The sequence below is a fragment of the Caretta caretta genome, chromosome 19, assembly GCF_965140235.1.
Source record: "Caretta caretta isolate rCarCar2 chromosome 19, rCarCar1.hap1, whole genome shotgun sequence".
Lineage (NCBI taxonomy): Eukaryota > Metazoa > Chordata > Testudines > Cheloniidae > Caretta > Caretta caretta.
Genome location: NC_134224.1, coordinates 774,101 through 791,643, shown reverse-complemented (window position 1 = coordinate 791,643; position 17,543 = coordinate 774,101). Strand labels below are relative to the sequence as shown.

Below are 17,543 nucleotides of genomic sequence, written 5' to 3'. Positions count from 1 at the left end.
CAAAAATCACCTCAAGCTTGTGTATTGGTGAGGGAGGGATAGCTCACTGATTTGAGCATTGGCCTGCTAAACCCAGCGTTGTGAGTTCAATCCTTGAGGGGACCATTTAGGGATCTGGGACAAAAATGGGAGATTGGTCCTGCTTTGAGCAGGGGATTGGACTAGATAGGTGCTCCTGAGGTCCCTTCCAACCCCTGATATTCTATGATTCTATCACCCATCAGAGTGTGAGCTGAGCAGACAGGAGCTGGGCTCCAGGTCAGATGGAGAGAGGGAAGAGACTTGCTCTTGCGGCCCCCGAAAGAACAGCTTTTACACGGAGCTCAACAGAGAAAGAGAAACAGAAACCGGGGGTTGGGCCCCTGCCATGTTCAGAGCAAATGCCTGGCACTGGCTCTGAAAATCAGGGGAGTGAGTCCTGACCCCCTGCACAGCCAGGACACATCGTTCTTCAGTTACATTCAGCATCACAGGCCCACTGGAACGCAGCCCCGTTCACAGAACACCAGTGCACAGGGGAGCTCACAGCTCTGGGACTGGTGGGGCTGCCCCCCTGGGAGAGAGCTGTGCTCTGTAGACATCACTGGGCCCCTGGGAGTGAGGTGCTAGGCATATACCATCCCCCTCCATGGAAAGCACACTAAGGAGAGAGAGGGTTTAAATACAAGAGCAGCTGCTGCTCCCCAAATCATCTGGCTGCCCTCAGCGAGAGAGAGCCCAGCTCAGAGGGGAGCACCAGAAGGCAAAGAACAAAACCCAGGGCCCTTGGAGATGTTGTCTTGTCAACAGCAAAGCCCCCAGCACCTGAACTGGCCACACTGGCCATGAGTTATGCCCTGAGAAAAGGGGGTGGGGGCGGGGGAAGGGGAAGCTGGGCTCAGCAGCCTGGAGTCCAAACACAACCTGAGTTCTCCATGCACACACATTACTGGCCAGAGACTCAAGGCTGGTACAGGGAGTTGTTTGTATTCCCAGCTGTGTAGATCTCTGCTCTCAGACTGCATGGGATGTGATAGGCATTAGATGGCAAACTTCTCTGCATTGCTGAAGGATGCCTTGCTGATTAAGGGACAATTTAGAACCCCACCCCCCTTGGGGTTCAATGTGTTACCTCATTTAATCCAGCTGATTGGAAAGCTAAAAGCCTTGCCTGGAAGCACTGTAGGAGGGTGCAGAGACCCAGGATTCTTCCTGTGCTCAGGAAAGGGGAGAAGCAACTAGCAAGGGGAGCAGGGAGAGGAAAATGCTCCCATGGAAATTCCCAGCATCAGCCTTCACTTTGCACTTCTGGGCCTGAAATGGAAACAGCCTTGTACAGAAAAATCAATCCTCATCTGTGCAGGCTCCACGGTTGGCCTGGTGAAAAGCCTCCAGGACTCAGCAGGTGCCAGACAGTCCCTGGGATGAGCTCTGGTGACAAAGGACAAACTTCCTGGCACTTTTGCTCTCTCGCACTGGCAAAGCCACAGCTGGTAAATCCCATTTTGTTACTTTGTGGGAGTGTATGAGAGCGCATGTGCACGAGAGAGCGCGAGCGAGTGCGTGTGTGTGTGTCGTGCCTGTGAAGGGTGAGGACACACCTGCAGCTCCTCAGAGCCCAGGACTCCCCCATGGCAGCACCGTTTGCTGTCACGAGGCCCATGCAAGGCCAGCCTCAGTTCACCTTGTGCTTGTTTTCCTGACTTGGTTGCATACATGATGAGCTCAGCTTTGACAGCTCTGCAGAAGGAGGTGCATACTTTATTAACTCCGCTACTTTTTCTCTTCACTAATTAAAATCAGATTACATCCGAGGCATGTTGCACACTCTGCCGCTTAAGCAACCTGCTTTCCCACTCTGCTCTCTTCAGCCTTCTCCGGTGAGCTGAGAACAGCCCAGATCCTTTGCTGAGGTCGCTCAGGGCTGGGAACGCTACTGATCACAAGAGCCCTGGAGACCGAGTGCTGGAGAGCCTGGTAGGTTAGACATCGGGCCTGGGCCAGGCTCGCCAATCTGGGGGGTCTGTCCAGTGTTCTGAAGAACGGAACTCCATCATCCCCCTGCGAAACCCAACTGGTCCCTCAGAGAGGGGCAGGACGGGCCCAGCAGGCAGACAATGGTGGTACCACACTGGTTCCAGCTGGAGGCTTGGAGGTGTCACCACTGACTTCAGGAGTCCCCCCTGTTCAGTGCACCCTCTGTCTATGTGGGAGCCAAGCACCATCCCCTCTGTAGCCTGCTGGCCGTGAATGGCGCATATGACAAGCAGCAGCTTCATCTCAAGGCTCCAAGTGGTACTTGCTCTTGCTGGAGCATCAGCTCAAAGACACCTCGAGGAGTGAGCACAGGGCTGGGAATCAGGAAGGGCTCAGCTGTATTCCCAGACTTTCTGGGTGTCCTGGGGCAAGTAATTCCCCCTCTCCAAACCTCAGCTTCTTCCTCTACGAAGTTGGAACGGTTGCACTTCCATCCGTAGCACCAGAGTGCTGGGAGGATTCATCGGCTAATCTCTGTGCTCTGCCTTGAACATTGGAAGTGTTGTAGAACTGCACAGCACTGCTAACTTTGATTGGCTGGCTCTTGTCACTTTGTGTTGCAGCACACAGCCGCTGTCAGAGGACTGTGGATTGTGAGTCAGTTTGTTCAGTGCTCTACTGCCTGTTGTCTGCGTACCTAAAGTTTTAGTAATGTGATACAGAGTGCTAAATAAAAAGGTTGCTAAGAAAGATTTTCAATCTCCCGCTGCAGAGCTCCCCCATCTGTCACGAGGCACATGTTCCATCTCACCACAGATCAGATATTTGAGCAGCTTCCCATCCATCGACAAATGAACCAGCTCATGCAATTTGACAAATGAAGTAGCAAACGACGTTAACGTCTGTCGATGTCCTGTAGCCAGGAAGAACGAGCAGGCACAGTTTGTTTATTTTACAGAGCAGTTGCATGTCTGAGAAAAATGAGCGGATGTGGGTCCAAAGCCAGGCTGAGCAGAGAGTGAGCCAGCCCCACGGTGCCTCGGCTGTGTGGGGAAAGGGGGGCAGGGGATCGAGCCTCAGAGAGAGAGGTTCAAGAGTTAGGGTTCAGTTGGCTTCAGTTTCCCCGCTGGACTGGGGCTAAGGAATGGAAAGGCACGTGGACAGCAGCATGTACACAGGAGAGACCCAACACAGGGCTTGCCCCCCTCCCAACCACGCCTTCCCCCCTCCCTCCCCCACACAGGCGCACGCGGATGCCTGCACAGCTCGCGTGAGGAGCAGGCAGAGAGGAAAGGTAAACACAGCGACACAACAGCTAAACCCCAGACCCAACCCCGCCGGCTCCCGGGCCCCTCGGCAGCAATGACCCACTGAACACGGCGTAGTGGGCCCGGCAGCCAGGCGGGGCAGAGCATCTCGCGCCCCTAGCCGGCCCTGAGCGAGCTGGGTCACTACACGTGACTCAAAGCCCTGCCGCAGACAGCTGGCGGGGGTCAGCGAAGTGGGCCACACACTGACTGGCATCACTGTCACCTGGGTCAGAGAAAGGAACACACCTGCCTCAGGGAAACAGCCTACAGGATGGCAGCATCTCCAGGAACCAACCCAAGATGCCAGCGAGCTGGCAAATGGCTGACTTCCCTCCAGAAAGTGGCAATGACTAGATGCTCCAGCCCCTGCTCCCCTTTGCAACTGGGGTGCAGGCTGGGCCATGGCACAGAGATGGCTCCAAGAGCACCCCTGGATGATGTCCTCCTTATGGCTGTGCTCAGAGCCGCATTGCTTGGCTGCTCCTGCTTCTGCCTATGGTTTCTCTATTGCACATACCACTACCCACAGCCGTCCCTGGGCATCCATCCTCCTTTGTCTTGCCTTCAGAGTGGAAGCTCTCTGGGGCTCTGGGCTGTCTGCTAGTCCCCCATTAACTTCTGGGACCAGTTCATAGTCCTGGTCTTAAATGCCAAAGCTCCGAATGGTCTGGGACCTGGGAGAGTGCCTCCCCATCCATGACCCACCGAGCCAGGGGGCCACAGAAACTGTTGGTGGCAAAGGCATAGCTGCTGGGAGTCAGAGGCCAGGCATGCTCAGTTCTGGGCCCTCGACCCTAGGCGAGGGGGTCAGAATGAGGCTTGGTTTGTCTGAGCCCAGCGCATACGCAGCGTCGCACAGAACCCTGCTCCCCGTTACAGGGAGTCATTGGTGTACGTGGCTGAAGCATTGCTTGGCACGAGCGGAACCCGCCACACCAGTGGGTTTGATGCTTGCCTTAAACTTGTGTTAAATCACATTTCCTGCCAAGCTGCTGCAGCGAAAGGCAGCCTTTAAACACACTCATGGCTCCGGAGGTAAGAGGACCATGCGCATCACTGGGGTTGGTGGAAGGGCCTGGCCTTTAGTGCTGTGTCTTTGTGTCTAGTTTATTCAGTGAAATCCTGTCCTTTTTTGGAGCCCAGACAGATAGATTCGTCCGCTCTCTGACAATCAGGAAACGTTTCCTACACAGGGCTCCAGGTCTTCGGCTAACGCACTCGACAATCAAGTGCCCCGTCCTGTCCTTAAAGGGACACCTCCCATTAGCCAAATCCAAACACTACCACAGTATTACAAGCAAACAAATATTAACACAACACCCAAATGTACTTCAAAGTACAATGCTTTTGTAATATAAAATAGTTTCAACAATTATTCTAGGGTCCTGGAACTAACTTAAGGGTGTTCCCCATATTACAGGTATCATACCGAAAAACTAAACAACAACAACGCCAACCCCTCTGCGTTAAAGGAGTTAAAGTACCCACGCACCCTGGTTCAGCCCCCTTGTGCATATGCATCATGATACAGTCTTTAATTATGTGATTCCATATTACTCTTTTCCCACACGGGGAGTCAGCAGGGTTTGACTCCAGGACCTTCAGCCCAACCTCTTCCACTTGAGCTAAAGGAGTGGCTGGTAGGAGCAGTAAGCTGTTATCCTCTGTGTGCGTTAGCCCACAGTGCAGGGCACAGCACTCTTGGCCTACAGATTACATAAGCATTGGAGAGCCAGCTGTGGGAGGTTTTTTTTGCCCCTGCCCCCTAGACTTAGAAACTTGAAATATTTATTAACTTTTCCTCATATTTATTGCAAGATACAAGGGTAAAGAACAATTTTAATGGTAAGACTTCTGGTAGTGTGCATGGGCATCAGGTCCACCAAACTTCTTGGACTTGCAACGACGAGGATCTGCAACCGGTAAGGTCCTATCATACTGGATTAAGATGTCCTTGATTTCCTTCTTGGAAGCTTCATCAACATACTTCTGATAATAAGCCACCAATGCTTTGGAAATAGATTGACGAATTGCATAGATTTGTGCTACGTGGCCGCCACCCTTGACACGGACTCTGATGTCAACACCAGCGAAGCGTTCCTTGCTCAGGAGGAGAACAGGTTCGAGCAGTTTGTACTGCAGGGTTCTGGCTCAATCATTTCCAGGGGTCTTCCATTCACTTTAATGAGACCATTTCCTCCTTTGCAGTGAGCAACAGCTGTAGCTGTTTTCTTCCGCCTGAAGACTTGGACGCCCTGCAGGGGCCCTTTGGCCAGCATGGCTCCTCCTTCCACCAGGTAGTCCACCAGGTAGTCCACCAGTTCTGTACCTGGCTCTGGGGGCAGACTGTGGCCTAGTGATTACAGCTAGCTTAGATAGGGCACATTCAACCAGGAAAGCAGCCTGGCTGAGATTTGGCTCTGTGGTGGCAAAAGCTTGGGGTTCTAGTCCTAGATCTGCTTGAGGTGACCTTCCGCAGCCTCTCAGCTACCCTCTGTGTGAATGGGGGGAATGGCACTTGCCTGCCTCCTACAATGAGGGCACAAGGCCGTCGTCACCAGGACTATTTCTGTGCAGTTCATGCCCTTACCATCAGCCAGTAGAAGAGATAAGCCCAGAGCTCCCGGGTCAGTGCACTTCCCCCAGGCTGGTGTGTTCAGGCCTGGGGAGGGCGTATGAGCAGGTGTGGCTGGGCTGCCAAATGCAGGACTCTTGACCCCTTCTCCTTGTATATCGCCCACCCCTCAGGGAATCAGGTGACAGCTGCTGCCAGTGCAGCTCCCCTGCATCCCAGAGCCAAGGGCTGGGGCAGTTGGCTGTGGGTGTTTAACCCTCTGCCTGCCAGAGCCGCTTTGGGGTCCCGTCACACTGTCACGCTGCCCTACAGACACTGCCATATTTTCTAGGCACGTCCCATGAGCCCCCCAGGTTCCCAGGCCCCACAGCAGGCTGCTCAGCACAGAGCAAACATCATTTTCAAAGGCCCCAGGAGGGAGGCGGTGGGGCTCCAGGCCAGCCCGGTCTGGCCTCCCTTAATGAAGCCATTAGATTTGGACTTTTTCCTTAGGGGGAAGGGGAGAAAAATGCACAAAAGGAAAGCCTTTTCCAGTGGCCCTTGTGCCAGGGCTGGCAGGAGCCATGTTTGGAGCAATACATCATCAAGGGGACAGTATCTAGTGATGTATTGCCCTAATACATCACCATAGCAACACTGTTCTAATAATGTATTATTCTAATGTGTTACCCGAGCGCACATTCTCCCCCATGATGTATGGCTGGGATCACAGCGCTTCGCAGAGCCCCAGACGCAGCAAAGACTCTTCCGAGTCCAGACCACCAGGCTCAGGGCTAGGCACGCTGCCTAATGGGACCCACATCCCAGGCTGTGAACAGGGTCACCTGCTCGTCAGCTGGGGAGACGCCTCGAGCTGCACTAGGGGACGTTGCTGGAATCTCTTCGCTTTGTGATAAGCACCAGCACAAATCCAGGTTTTCTCACCCCCCCCCCCCCCCCCACAAACTCACTCTCCTGGTGGTAATAGCCCATCCAAAGTGACCACTCTCTTTACAATGTGTATGATAATCAAGTTGGGCCAAGATGTGCTGGCTGGAGAGTGAGCAGGTGCTGTGCAAGCGCCCCCCCCCCCTGCCCCCTTCCTCCACACAGCTCTGCTGAGGCACCTCTGCCCAGACCCACAGCACCCACAGCTGTTCAAGGCCTGGGATCTCCTGTTGCCCCTCAGCCCTGACTTGCAGCCCTTCTGGTACTCTGCACCTTCCTGAGATGATTCACATTCTACCAAGGAGAGAGTCACACCCATGCCCCCTTCCGGAGGACGATTAACCCCCATGCACCGTGGCTGGTTCACACCTGTGCTGCCCACCGCCAAGGTTGGGTTGACCTTCTCTCCCACCCTTGAGGCAGAGCCGCAGGAAGAGGAAGCTTTTCTTATTTGTGGAAATGTCAGTCACAACTTGAAAAGAATTCCTCTCCTGGCATTTCCAAAGTTCAGAAGGGAAACTGACAGGCTGGTTTATACATTTCCCCAGCCCCTTCCAAGGTATTCAGGGCTGCAGAGCACTCCCAGAGTCAGTTATTAACAGAAAATACCAGCTGGAATTCTCCTGGTTCTGCTGCCACAGGGAAAGCATTGTTTTCGATTCACACTATCTTTTTGACCATCCAAATGTCATTAATTCAGTCACCCCAATGCGTAGGACAGTTATCTGAAATGTTTTCCCAAACAGCTTAGTGAGTATAGAGCAACAATTCATGGAATTGCTAGCGGACATCTGTGTAAAGCAATCCACAGCAAAGAGCTTGTCAGGCAGTGAATGCTTTCTGTGTGGACGCCGGATTCCAAAAAGGAACAGCGAAGCCGAGAGACAGAGAGCCTGAATGAATGGCAGGAGAAATCATTTCATCTATGCAAATTCATGCCAACCTCTATGCCCAGCTGTCGTCAGAACGGAGCTCTGCCCCTGCACACTGACATGTCAGAGGACTTTATTGTGGCTTAGACTTTCCTTCCACCAGAACAGAAACCATTCATGGCACAGTGAAAGCGTCCACTTGACATTCCATGCAGCAGGCTCCTGCCTTTAGCAGGTTTCCTAGGAGAGTCTCACCACCAGGCTTCTTCCTTATGGAAGGGCCCCACATGGCTAAGTGCAGCCTCAGGGCCAGACAAGAGCTGAGAAGCGTTTGCAGCGAGGTCTGCATGATACAGAGGCCATCTAACAAGGCAGCTCCTCCGCTTTGAGATACAGAGACCCCTGCTGAAAGCCATCGATAGTTGGAGCTCACTTTTAGAGCTTGTTTTGCTTATGGCTTATTCCTTCCTCCGCTGGGAAGGGAGCTGTAGAGAATGCTGCCTACCTGGAGCTGCTGGAATCCCCATAGACATACTCACTGGTTAGCTGATTGCAACAGCGGCAAATAGAGCCAGCTGGGGTCCCAAATCGGATGTGCCCAGCACTCCCTCTGCGAGAATGCCCTGGAACCTGAGCAAGGACCAAGACTGGATGGGAGCCATTCCCAAGCCAAAACCTTTGTCAGGGGCAGTTTGCTGAGCTAGAGAACTGCTGCAAAACCCTGGGGAGTAATCATAATGGGGGAGGCGACAGAGGCAAGCTGCCTCATGTTCTGAATGATTATCCCCAAAGTCAAGCCCCAGTGCAGTCAGAATCGATGACAGCGATGTGCCTCATCTCAGTATTTATTCTCTCTACTACAGCAGCACCCAGGGGCCCCGGTCAGAGATCAGAGCTCCATTGTTCTAGGTGCTGTACAAACACATCATGCTAGAGGCTATAGTGGCAGGAGTCAGAGGGGCGTGGCACGTGGGAGGAGTCTGCTGAAACCCAGAATCGTTCCCACTTTATAGCACATGGAGCTCACATGGTAACATGTTCAGAGAGGCCCTCAGAGAAGTTCATGGCTGCCCCAGGGCTGGGCAGAGCGTGGCTCAGCCGTCCTCTGGGGAAACTGATTCGCCACCCTGCGACAGCATCACTAGCAATGGCATATAACAGATTCCAGATCATTGTGGCTCAGTATCATGAGATGCCCACACAGTTCTTCAAAAAAGAACGAGCTCAGTTCATGGAGGAGAGGTCCATCGACGGCTATGAGCCAGGATGGGCAGGGATGGGGTCCCTAGCCTCTGCTTGCCGAGGTGACGGGGGATGGATCACTTGATGATTACCTCTTCTGTTCAATTCATTCCCTCTGGAGCACCTGGCCTTGGCCACTGCCGGAAGACAGGACACTGGGCTAGATGGACCTTTGGTCTGACCCAGTCTGGCCGCTCTTATGTTCTAATGCCAGGAGCCAGCAAGGGTCTGCTATGATCCAGCGCTTACCAAGCTGGCTGGATTTTATGGCCTTCCCTGACAGGGAGAGATGTCAGGACCCACAGTGGCTCAGCAAGGTGAATTTTAAATGTAAATGCCACTGTGAGAAGCAACATTCAAAATGAAAGGCCTGGTCTAAACCTGCCCCCCAGCAAGGAGCCCAAAGTGGTGCAGAAGCAGGGCTCTTCCTCTCCCTGTGTCGCATGGCCGGGATGGCTATCTTGCACCCTCCACAGGAAATGCTTTGCAAAGCACCAGCTTAGACATTGGCTGCAGGTAAACGGCACCAGACACTCTGTGTTTGGTGATCTCCCAGCCAACCGTGGGATGGTGCAACCTGCTTTACTGAGAAGGGGGGCTGTTGTCCAGGACACCAGGATGATCCCCCTTCAGCTTTAATACCCTTCTACAATGTTCCCCCAGAGATGAGCAGAAGGGGCCTGGGTTCCAAATCTTCTTTCCAAGTTCCCTGTGTCAGGATGGCACCCAATGCCGTACCACTAAGGGGAGACTTAAACCTCCCACCTCCTGACCCTGTGGCACAAATGCTGTTGTCGTGTACCAGCCTGAACAGCCCCTGGCAAGAACTCTGCTGTGCAGCCCCATTGAACTGGCAGCCAGGGTGCCCAGGAACGTACACCGTTGGGACAGCAGGGGTGCAGAGGAAAGCAGGAGTCAGGCGCAGCCCTGATATCTCCAGGACAGCAGCTGAACACGTGCTCCTGTGCCCATCATGGTGGTTGCCATGCGGCTGTGGAGAGTTTTTGGAGATTGCCCAAGATGTGAATCCTGTTTGTTGCCACAATCAGGCCAAGTTCCTGGAGCTGCTTCCTGAGTCACATGGGCCCACCCACATTTCCACCTTCTTCATTCAAAGTGGTCATTCATTCTCAAGAGCTGTAAGTGGGGCTGGCTGCTCTGGAGTGGCGCCTGAGTGTACTTACAAGCAGGGCCATTACTCTCTCCTGCCGGGGTCTGCAACAGAACTTTAGTGGGGTTGTACAAGAGCAGAGTGAGTCCCAGCGTGTTACAGCCCTGTTCATAAGTGTTGGCTGTAACTAATGCAGGCCGCCTCCCTGAGCTGCATTTACAATGCTCCAGGAATCCACCTGGGCAGAGATTCCAATCTCTCAATGTTACAGGAGGACAGCAGTGACAAATTACAATGTCTGCAGCAGAGAAAAAGGGAAACGGAGGGACCCAAGGAGGAATGATTGCATTATCAATAACACTTCCAATAGCTGATGGATGAGGACACCCAAATGATTTTTAAGAGTTTCAGTGGAAATCTTCCAAATGGCAGAGAGGGAGGTAGAGTGTATATTAATCCAAGTCCTGCTGAGGATGTCCTGTGGGGCTGGGCGTACCGGAGCCACCCGCAGGCAGAATGTGTGCTTAGCATCACACTTTAGACAGCACATTTAATAGCAGAAAAGTGCTTGGTGTTTGAATGGTCGGGATAACACAGTTCCTGTGTCCTCACCTCAGAGGGAGGTGGAGGTGGAGGTGGAGGGAGGGTGAGTTAAAACTCATGAAGCTCTTTGGCGAGGCTCAGCTGGAAAGTACTGGAATATATTGGTGCCCAGCTGCCAAGGAGATTGGGGTATTGCAATCAATAGATAATATAGCGATAACAACAGTAAGACTCAAATCCCAGTATGTGCATTGGCTCCAAACACGCTAGCTGGAGAACCCCTCCATGAGCATTGCCCTGTCCGCAGGAGAGCTAACAAAGGGGAAGGCGGATATGGCAGATTGGAAACACTTTAGAAACACATTTCTAGGGGGCTTGAGAGCCTTGCCAAAGGGCTCAAGTCCATCGCAGCAAAGGCCTGCCCCACTGAGTCACGTTAGCAATAGCACTGAATGGAAGGGGTCTCTGGGCACAAGGCCTGATAGGACAAGAATCGGGAAGGAGCCAGGGCCTTGCGCAGAAGGCATGACTTTGTCACTGTTACTTTTATATACACCAGCATCCAGGGGGAGAGGGGGAGGGAGAGAGTGTGTGTGAGTGAGCGTGTGTCAGTCATGCCCCTAGGAGGAGAATGTATTGTTAGCAAGTAAGCATATCCCAAGTGCTCTTAATTCCTACAAAGTGGCTTTAACCCACCTAGGGCCCTTCACACCAGCTCCATCCCCCACTCCTCAACAAGAGCCATATCAGCGTAGTTGGCCCATCTCCGCACTCTGTAGGAGTCCCGGGTGTGTGTGTGGGTGTGTGTGTCCTGGGCCACAGAGATTGTTATCTGCCAGAACAGCCCAGGAGGACCATTGGCATCTGTGTGCAAGTTAGTTCAGCCATCAGGCACTCTAACCTGCCCCGAGGGCAGAACAGGCCCCGTCAGTCCCAGCACCGGATGGGACGGCTGCCTTCACCCCACACTGCTCTGCCCCTCGTCGAGTCATCAAGCCCTGTTCCAGCGTGGGGATGAACGTGACCCATAGGCCCTAGAGCTGCAGTCTGTCCCACCAAGTGTAGTCTGCCTGTGAGTTCTCTGGCTGAAGGATTTTCATGCACAGACTCGTGCTGGTGAAGTTACCAGAGTAGCATGGCCTCTCCTTTACCTAGCTGCAGAAAGGGAGTTCCCCAGTTTCTGTGAAGGAAGGAATCCCAAGAGCTTTCTGGGAAAGAGAAGCACACAGAGAGGTTGTGCAATGGAATTCTGCTTGGTTTGTGGGATTTTTTTTTCCCCCTGGGCCGAGGGTGGCTGTATATGGAAATACTTTCTGGCAATAAACAGCGTCTATTAGATCTAGGTGGCATCTGATGACAGACAGTTTCATGTGAAAAATCAGGAGCTTAAAGGAGGCACCATCTCTTGGTCTTTCATGGGGCAGAATTCACAGCGCAGCCGATCATTCCACTATAATTAAGTACAAGCATTTCCTTCAAAGTGTAGGCGTGTGTCCTCTCATATTGCTTACATGGCATCATGGACAGTCGATAAGTGCTATGATGCCATCCATTAGACACAGCCTAGTAAAGGCTACCATGGTGGAAATCTAGCAGCCAGTGTTGTTTTGCATTGGAAACCAGCAAATCTCCAGGCTGAAGTTTCCAGGGATAATCTGTAAACTGAACACTGATTAATATTATTGTTATTGGGAAAGGCTGTGCTAACTTTGCTTTGCTGCCAATTGCATGTGTTGATTTTTTCATGCCAAAGAAAAGTGGCAACTCCAGAAAAGCTGAAATTTTCAGTGTCCTTTCTCTTAAAAGCAGCTAACGCCTTGTGGGAAAGTCTGAGCCCCCTTCTGCCCATGTCTGGTAGCTCTGTATTGCTTAGCACGTTTGCCTAGACACAGGAACTTTATTTCTTCTAACGGCCCCTGGGCTCCTCCTGTGAAGGCATGCGCCTCTGACATTCCCACAACCCTCAGCTGTGCTGCCATGATCAGAGGATTTGGTCAGGAGCAGGCATAGATGGACCCGTTGGGCTGAGTGTATTTCTTTTAGGCCATAAACTCTTCGGGGCAAGGACACTGCCTGGGAAGTAACTGGCATTTCCATAATCCGGCTACTACATAGTGAGGATGAGGATTTGGAGTGGTGTGACATGGTCTTGCACCTGGACAATCTCTCTGGTGCCAAATCTCGCACTGAGAGGCTGACCTTTTATTTATGGAAGGAAGTAGCTCCATTGTGCTTCAGTGGCAGGGACCCAGCATAGCCTGACGTGGTGAATCAGAAAACGCTATAGCTTGGTGTCTGCGTGTGACCTCTCCACAGTACACGCGGGATGCCTGCGCTGCTTGCTGTCAGGCAGACTCACTCTTGAGCCACTTGGCAATGCACTGTGACCCATGATGATTTATGTGGCACTTGTGCAATTGATGTGCTTTGTGCCTGGGGACAGTTAAATGGTAGCGCTGTCATTAGTTTAAGAAGAGGTTAAAGGTGATCAATAACAAGGGTTTCATGCCCAATTGATCATCCTTTGCAATTTATTTCTGGCTTTTGCCTCTCATCCCATGGTGCTTTTAGAAATAGTAATTAAAGATGGTACAAATGTTCCACTAAGCAGAATATCAAACGCTCAAAAGACTGATTCAAGAGTTCCCCTCTTAATGACTCTGAACGGTGTACGCGACATCTGTCTGTCCGTTCCCCAGCAGTGACGAGGCCCAGACAAATGGGAGCAGTTATGGGTTTTCTCTGCTCTGACGTTCTGCACTAATGAGCAGCCACCTCCACTAGAATTCTGTTTCTAGCACAAGATGCTAGAGGAGTCGGTATTCAGACTCCATCACAGGAAATCAGCCAGCGAGCCAGTGATTTGTGGTAGTGGGGTGGAAAGTGAAGGTAGGACAGTATGAGGGGACCAACGTGTACAGAAAGCTTCTCTACGCACCAGGTTGTCAGCTCTCATTCTCCAGCCAGGCTGCAGCACAGACACTGTGCCCCAAATTCGGCTATTATAGCAAGCACAGGACTATACCTCAGAGCCCTGACTGGAGACCTAGGTAATATGCTGGCAGGCCTTAAAGCGAGTGCGGCTGGCACTGATTTATCCTTGGCCAGCTCAGAAGAAATCTGGCTCTTGGCATGCCCAATGGCTAAGCAGAATAAGCCCGAGATTGCCCCATGGGACAGAAGGGGTTAACTAGTGTAAGTAGAGTACGGTCCCCAGATCACCTTCCCCTACTTCTGTGAGAGACTGAACAAGGTCTCAGTCAGCTCAGACTGGGGCCTGGCCCTTACGGAGTCCCAGGCCAGCCTTCCACGGCCTTGAACTACAGCCCATCTGCCTGACCCTCAGCCCTGTCTGCCCACTCAGTGGGACTCCAGCACTGCAGAGCCAGCAGGAAGCCTGCAGACCTGCCCTGCTGAACTCAGCCCAGCTGAACTCAGCCCAGCTCTGCCACCCTGCCATTAGGGTGTGGCCAGTGGAAAGCCTGCTCGTAGGCTCTGGCAATCTGGGGCCATGACCAGCCAGCCCAATTTAGAGCAGCACTAAGTCTCTTCTAATTTGTTCCCCCCTGGTGCAGCCTGGCACCCAGCAGCCTGGAGCTGATGGAATAGGAGGAATGCAGTCGCTGAGCCGTGCCCCCTGGTGCTACAGTAATCCCTGCCTCAGTTTCCCTTCAAGTGTCTGGGTGTGACTAGATTAGCCCTGAGTCTTTAACCAGAATTCTCCCTCTCCTGAGGGCTAATTTATTGCACAACATCTGGCAGCCAAAAGAGCTTCTCCGTGCTCCTCCCGCACTGGCATTCAGGGCTCCACCCTCCTTATCAGGCCAGTGGCTTGGCTTCCTCAGCCCGCAGAATCTCCCCTTCAAGTCAAGGTTTTCATAGCCCTCCCCACCCCGGGGCCTGCAACCTGGCTGAGTGCTCCCTGGCTGTCCTTAACTGGTCTTGCAGCCTCCTTTGCAATTCACCAGCCCAGTCATCTGCCCACTCCCTGACCCTCTGCAGTTGGGTCTAATAATCCCAAACACCTGACTGGGAGAAGGGAACCATGCCCCGCCCTCTCTACAAGGATCCTGGTCCTGGGCTTTTAAAGGAACAGTGGCCTGGATTTTCCTATTCCTTCTCCCTCCCCAATACCCCCAGGGCTATCTTTTGCTCACGTCAGTCATGGAACGAGGTGACCGGATTCCCAGTCTGCCTCCTCCAGACTTAAATGGCCAGTACCCCTTATGTGGCATAAAGCCCCACATCCAATGAGCTACACTGGGACAGAGGGCCAGTCCTGAGGCTATGACCCATGCAATCCCAGCTAGTTATGTACAAGCTGTGACAGCTGCTGCAAGGGGACAGCTGTTGGTGATGGCAGGAGACCGTCAGCTGAGCATCAGGAGACGCATCCAACTATGGGCTCCTTTAGACTATTGCTGGTCAAAGGAACCAGACTTAGCAGGATCCTTGGGGATCCCACTGATTGAATATAAAGCACCTTCAAGGTCAGATTCATCCTTGGCATGTGCAAGTGTGACCTCAGGCAAGTTTCACCTTTTCATTCTGGTGGGGCATTTGGACCTTCTCTGGGCTGCAGGAGTGGGGGCTCCTGCGAGCTCTGTTCCAGTAGTTTAGAGAAGACTGTATGCAACCCAGGGTGTGTGTGTGGGGGGGCACTACTCCAGTCCTTAGGCATGTGCGTTGGGGCTCAGAGGTTAGGATGTGCTATGGACAGTAACCAGGAATCAGGTGGCAGGAGAGTTACTGAGGAGCGGGTCAGTGTCCTGACAAAAACTAGGGGACATGCAGTTCCTCCCACACGCGAATGCAGGACCTTTCAGGAGAAATAGTCCAGGAGCTCACCGGCGTTGGAAGCGACAGGTGCTGCAAGTGATGAGTTAAGTGGTTTTTATAGTCTCTGTAGGAAGACAAAATTGCATATAGCTGTTGAGGATAAATGAAGCAATTTCAGGAAAACAAAGAGCCTACTAATTCTGCAAGCTGGAGTAAATCCCATCAGGTTTCAGTCCAGTTCTGAATGACCTGGGAGCAGCATTGCGTGAGTCTCACCAGTACCCCAGCCCCAGCGAGGCAGGCGCCAGGAACAATTACTCCAGCACAGCAAACCCATGGTGCTTCTTGTTTGCTCTGGTTTGCTGAAGAATGCAGGCTCCTGAGAGAGAAGGCTGGCTGCAGGGCAGGGAACCTGCCAGGTATTTTCACAGCGCTCACCAAGGGGCTTGTTTCTGTTTTGAGCAGTGGGGTTCTGGTGACTCCAGTTGCATTTGCAAAGCTTATAAAGTTACCAAAACCCCCTCAGTGCCTCTATGGTACAGTATGATAAGGGGGCTTAGTTGGGATGGATTGTTTAGTGAGAGGTCTGTGTATTTGTTGTGTGCGTGTGTACAGCACCTAGCGCAGTGGGGTCCTGGTGCATGACTGGGCTCCCAGGCGCTAAGAACATGTCATAGTAACATAAGAGTGGCCAAGCTGGGTCAGACCAATGGTCCATCTAGCCCAGTATCCTGTCTTCCAACAGCGGCCAGAGCCAGATGCTTCAGAGGGAGTGACCAGAATAGGGCACTTTATTGAGTGATCACTCCCCTGTTGTCCAGTCCCAGCTTCTGGCAGTTAGAGGTTTAGGGACATCCAGAGCATGAGGTTGGGTCTCTGGCTAATCACCATTGATGGACCTATCCTCTGTGAACTTATCTAGTTCTTTTTTGAAGCCTGTTATATTTTTTCCCTTCACAACATCCCCCTGGCAATGAGTTCCGCAGGTTCATTGTGTGTTGTGTGAACTACTTCTTCAGCTTTGTTTTAAACCTGCTGCCTACTAATTTCACTTGGCCTGGTTCTTGTCTTATGTGAAGGGGTAAATAACCGTTCACTTTCTCCACACCATTCATGATTTTATAGACCTCTCTCATATCCCCCCCTCAGTCGTCTCTTTTCCAAGCTGAACAGTCCCAGCCTTATTCATCTCCCTTCATATCGAAGCTGTTCCATACTCCGAATAATTTTTGTTGAGCATCTCTGTCCTTTTCCCAATTCTATTTTGAAATAAGGCAACCAGAACTGCACCTGGTATTCAAGATGTGAGCGTACCATGGATTTATATAGTAGCATTATGGTATTTTGGAAGCAAAGTGAGGAGAAGTGCTTTGACCAAGGTCACCCAGAAAGTTAATAGCAAAACTTGGAATAGAATCCAGAAGCCTTGATGCTCTGGTGATAGGCATGGTATAAAATTTAGATAGACTGCCAGTCTATAGCCTCTTGTTCCAAGCAATAGATCACACTTCTTTTCCATACCACACTCCCTCCTAGGCCCCATGATTTTGTTGACTCATTTAAAAAGCCCTCCCTTGTTTTGTCTTTACTCTATTTGCTCCTTGATAATTGTGTTTGTGAAACAGAAAAATATCCACATTCTTTTAAACAAAATCTTTAATAATTTTTCAATAGAAAAATAAGAAGCCCAGTGCAATGGGCAGGCCATTTAAATTAATACAATGGTCATTGTTATTGATATCAGGACAAAAGAATGCAAACATACAAGTCTATAGCTTCCATTTTCTTTTTCTTTTTTTAATTGATCAGTTGCAAATTTAAATTGAATGAGGTTTTTAAATGGCTCTTTATTCTCAGCCCCTAAATTGAGGAGGATTTTCAGCCACATCTCCCAAAATTTGTGTCCCCCTGCGTGGGTGAGAGAGAAATGAACACGAGGTGATGAAGAACCACAAACAGGCCAAATTTCCATGGAAACACTATAAAAAACTGAAAACTTCCACTGGCTTTGGAGCAAGCTCCCAGTGAGGAGAAGACACTGTTCCAGATTAGCAGGTTGTATTTAAACATGTACAAATATGATGGGATGTAGAAACAGAATTTTGTGCATTTATTCATTCATGTAATTCGGACACACTGGATTCGGATTAAGTGGTTCCAGCCACTTGAGACAGGGCCCTAAAATACTAATCCTAATCTCCCCCAAATTACTTGCAGAAAGGTCAGTT

At 51.5% G+C, this 17,543-nt stretch overlaps 1 protein-coding gene across 1 annotated transcript; it reads right to left on the bottom strand.

Annotated features, from left to right (window-relative positions):
• Positions 1-5,105: 5,105 nt before the first annotated feature.
• On the bottom strand, positions 5,106-5,545 carry LOC125624675 (small ribosomal subunit protein uS9). Its single transcript, XM_048825808.2, is given in 2 exon segments — positions 5,106-5,413; positions 5,416-5,545. Coding segments are annotated over 2 exon segments (438 nt in total).
• Positions 5,546-17,543: the final 11,998 nt, after the last annotated feature.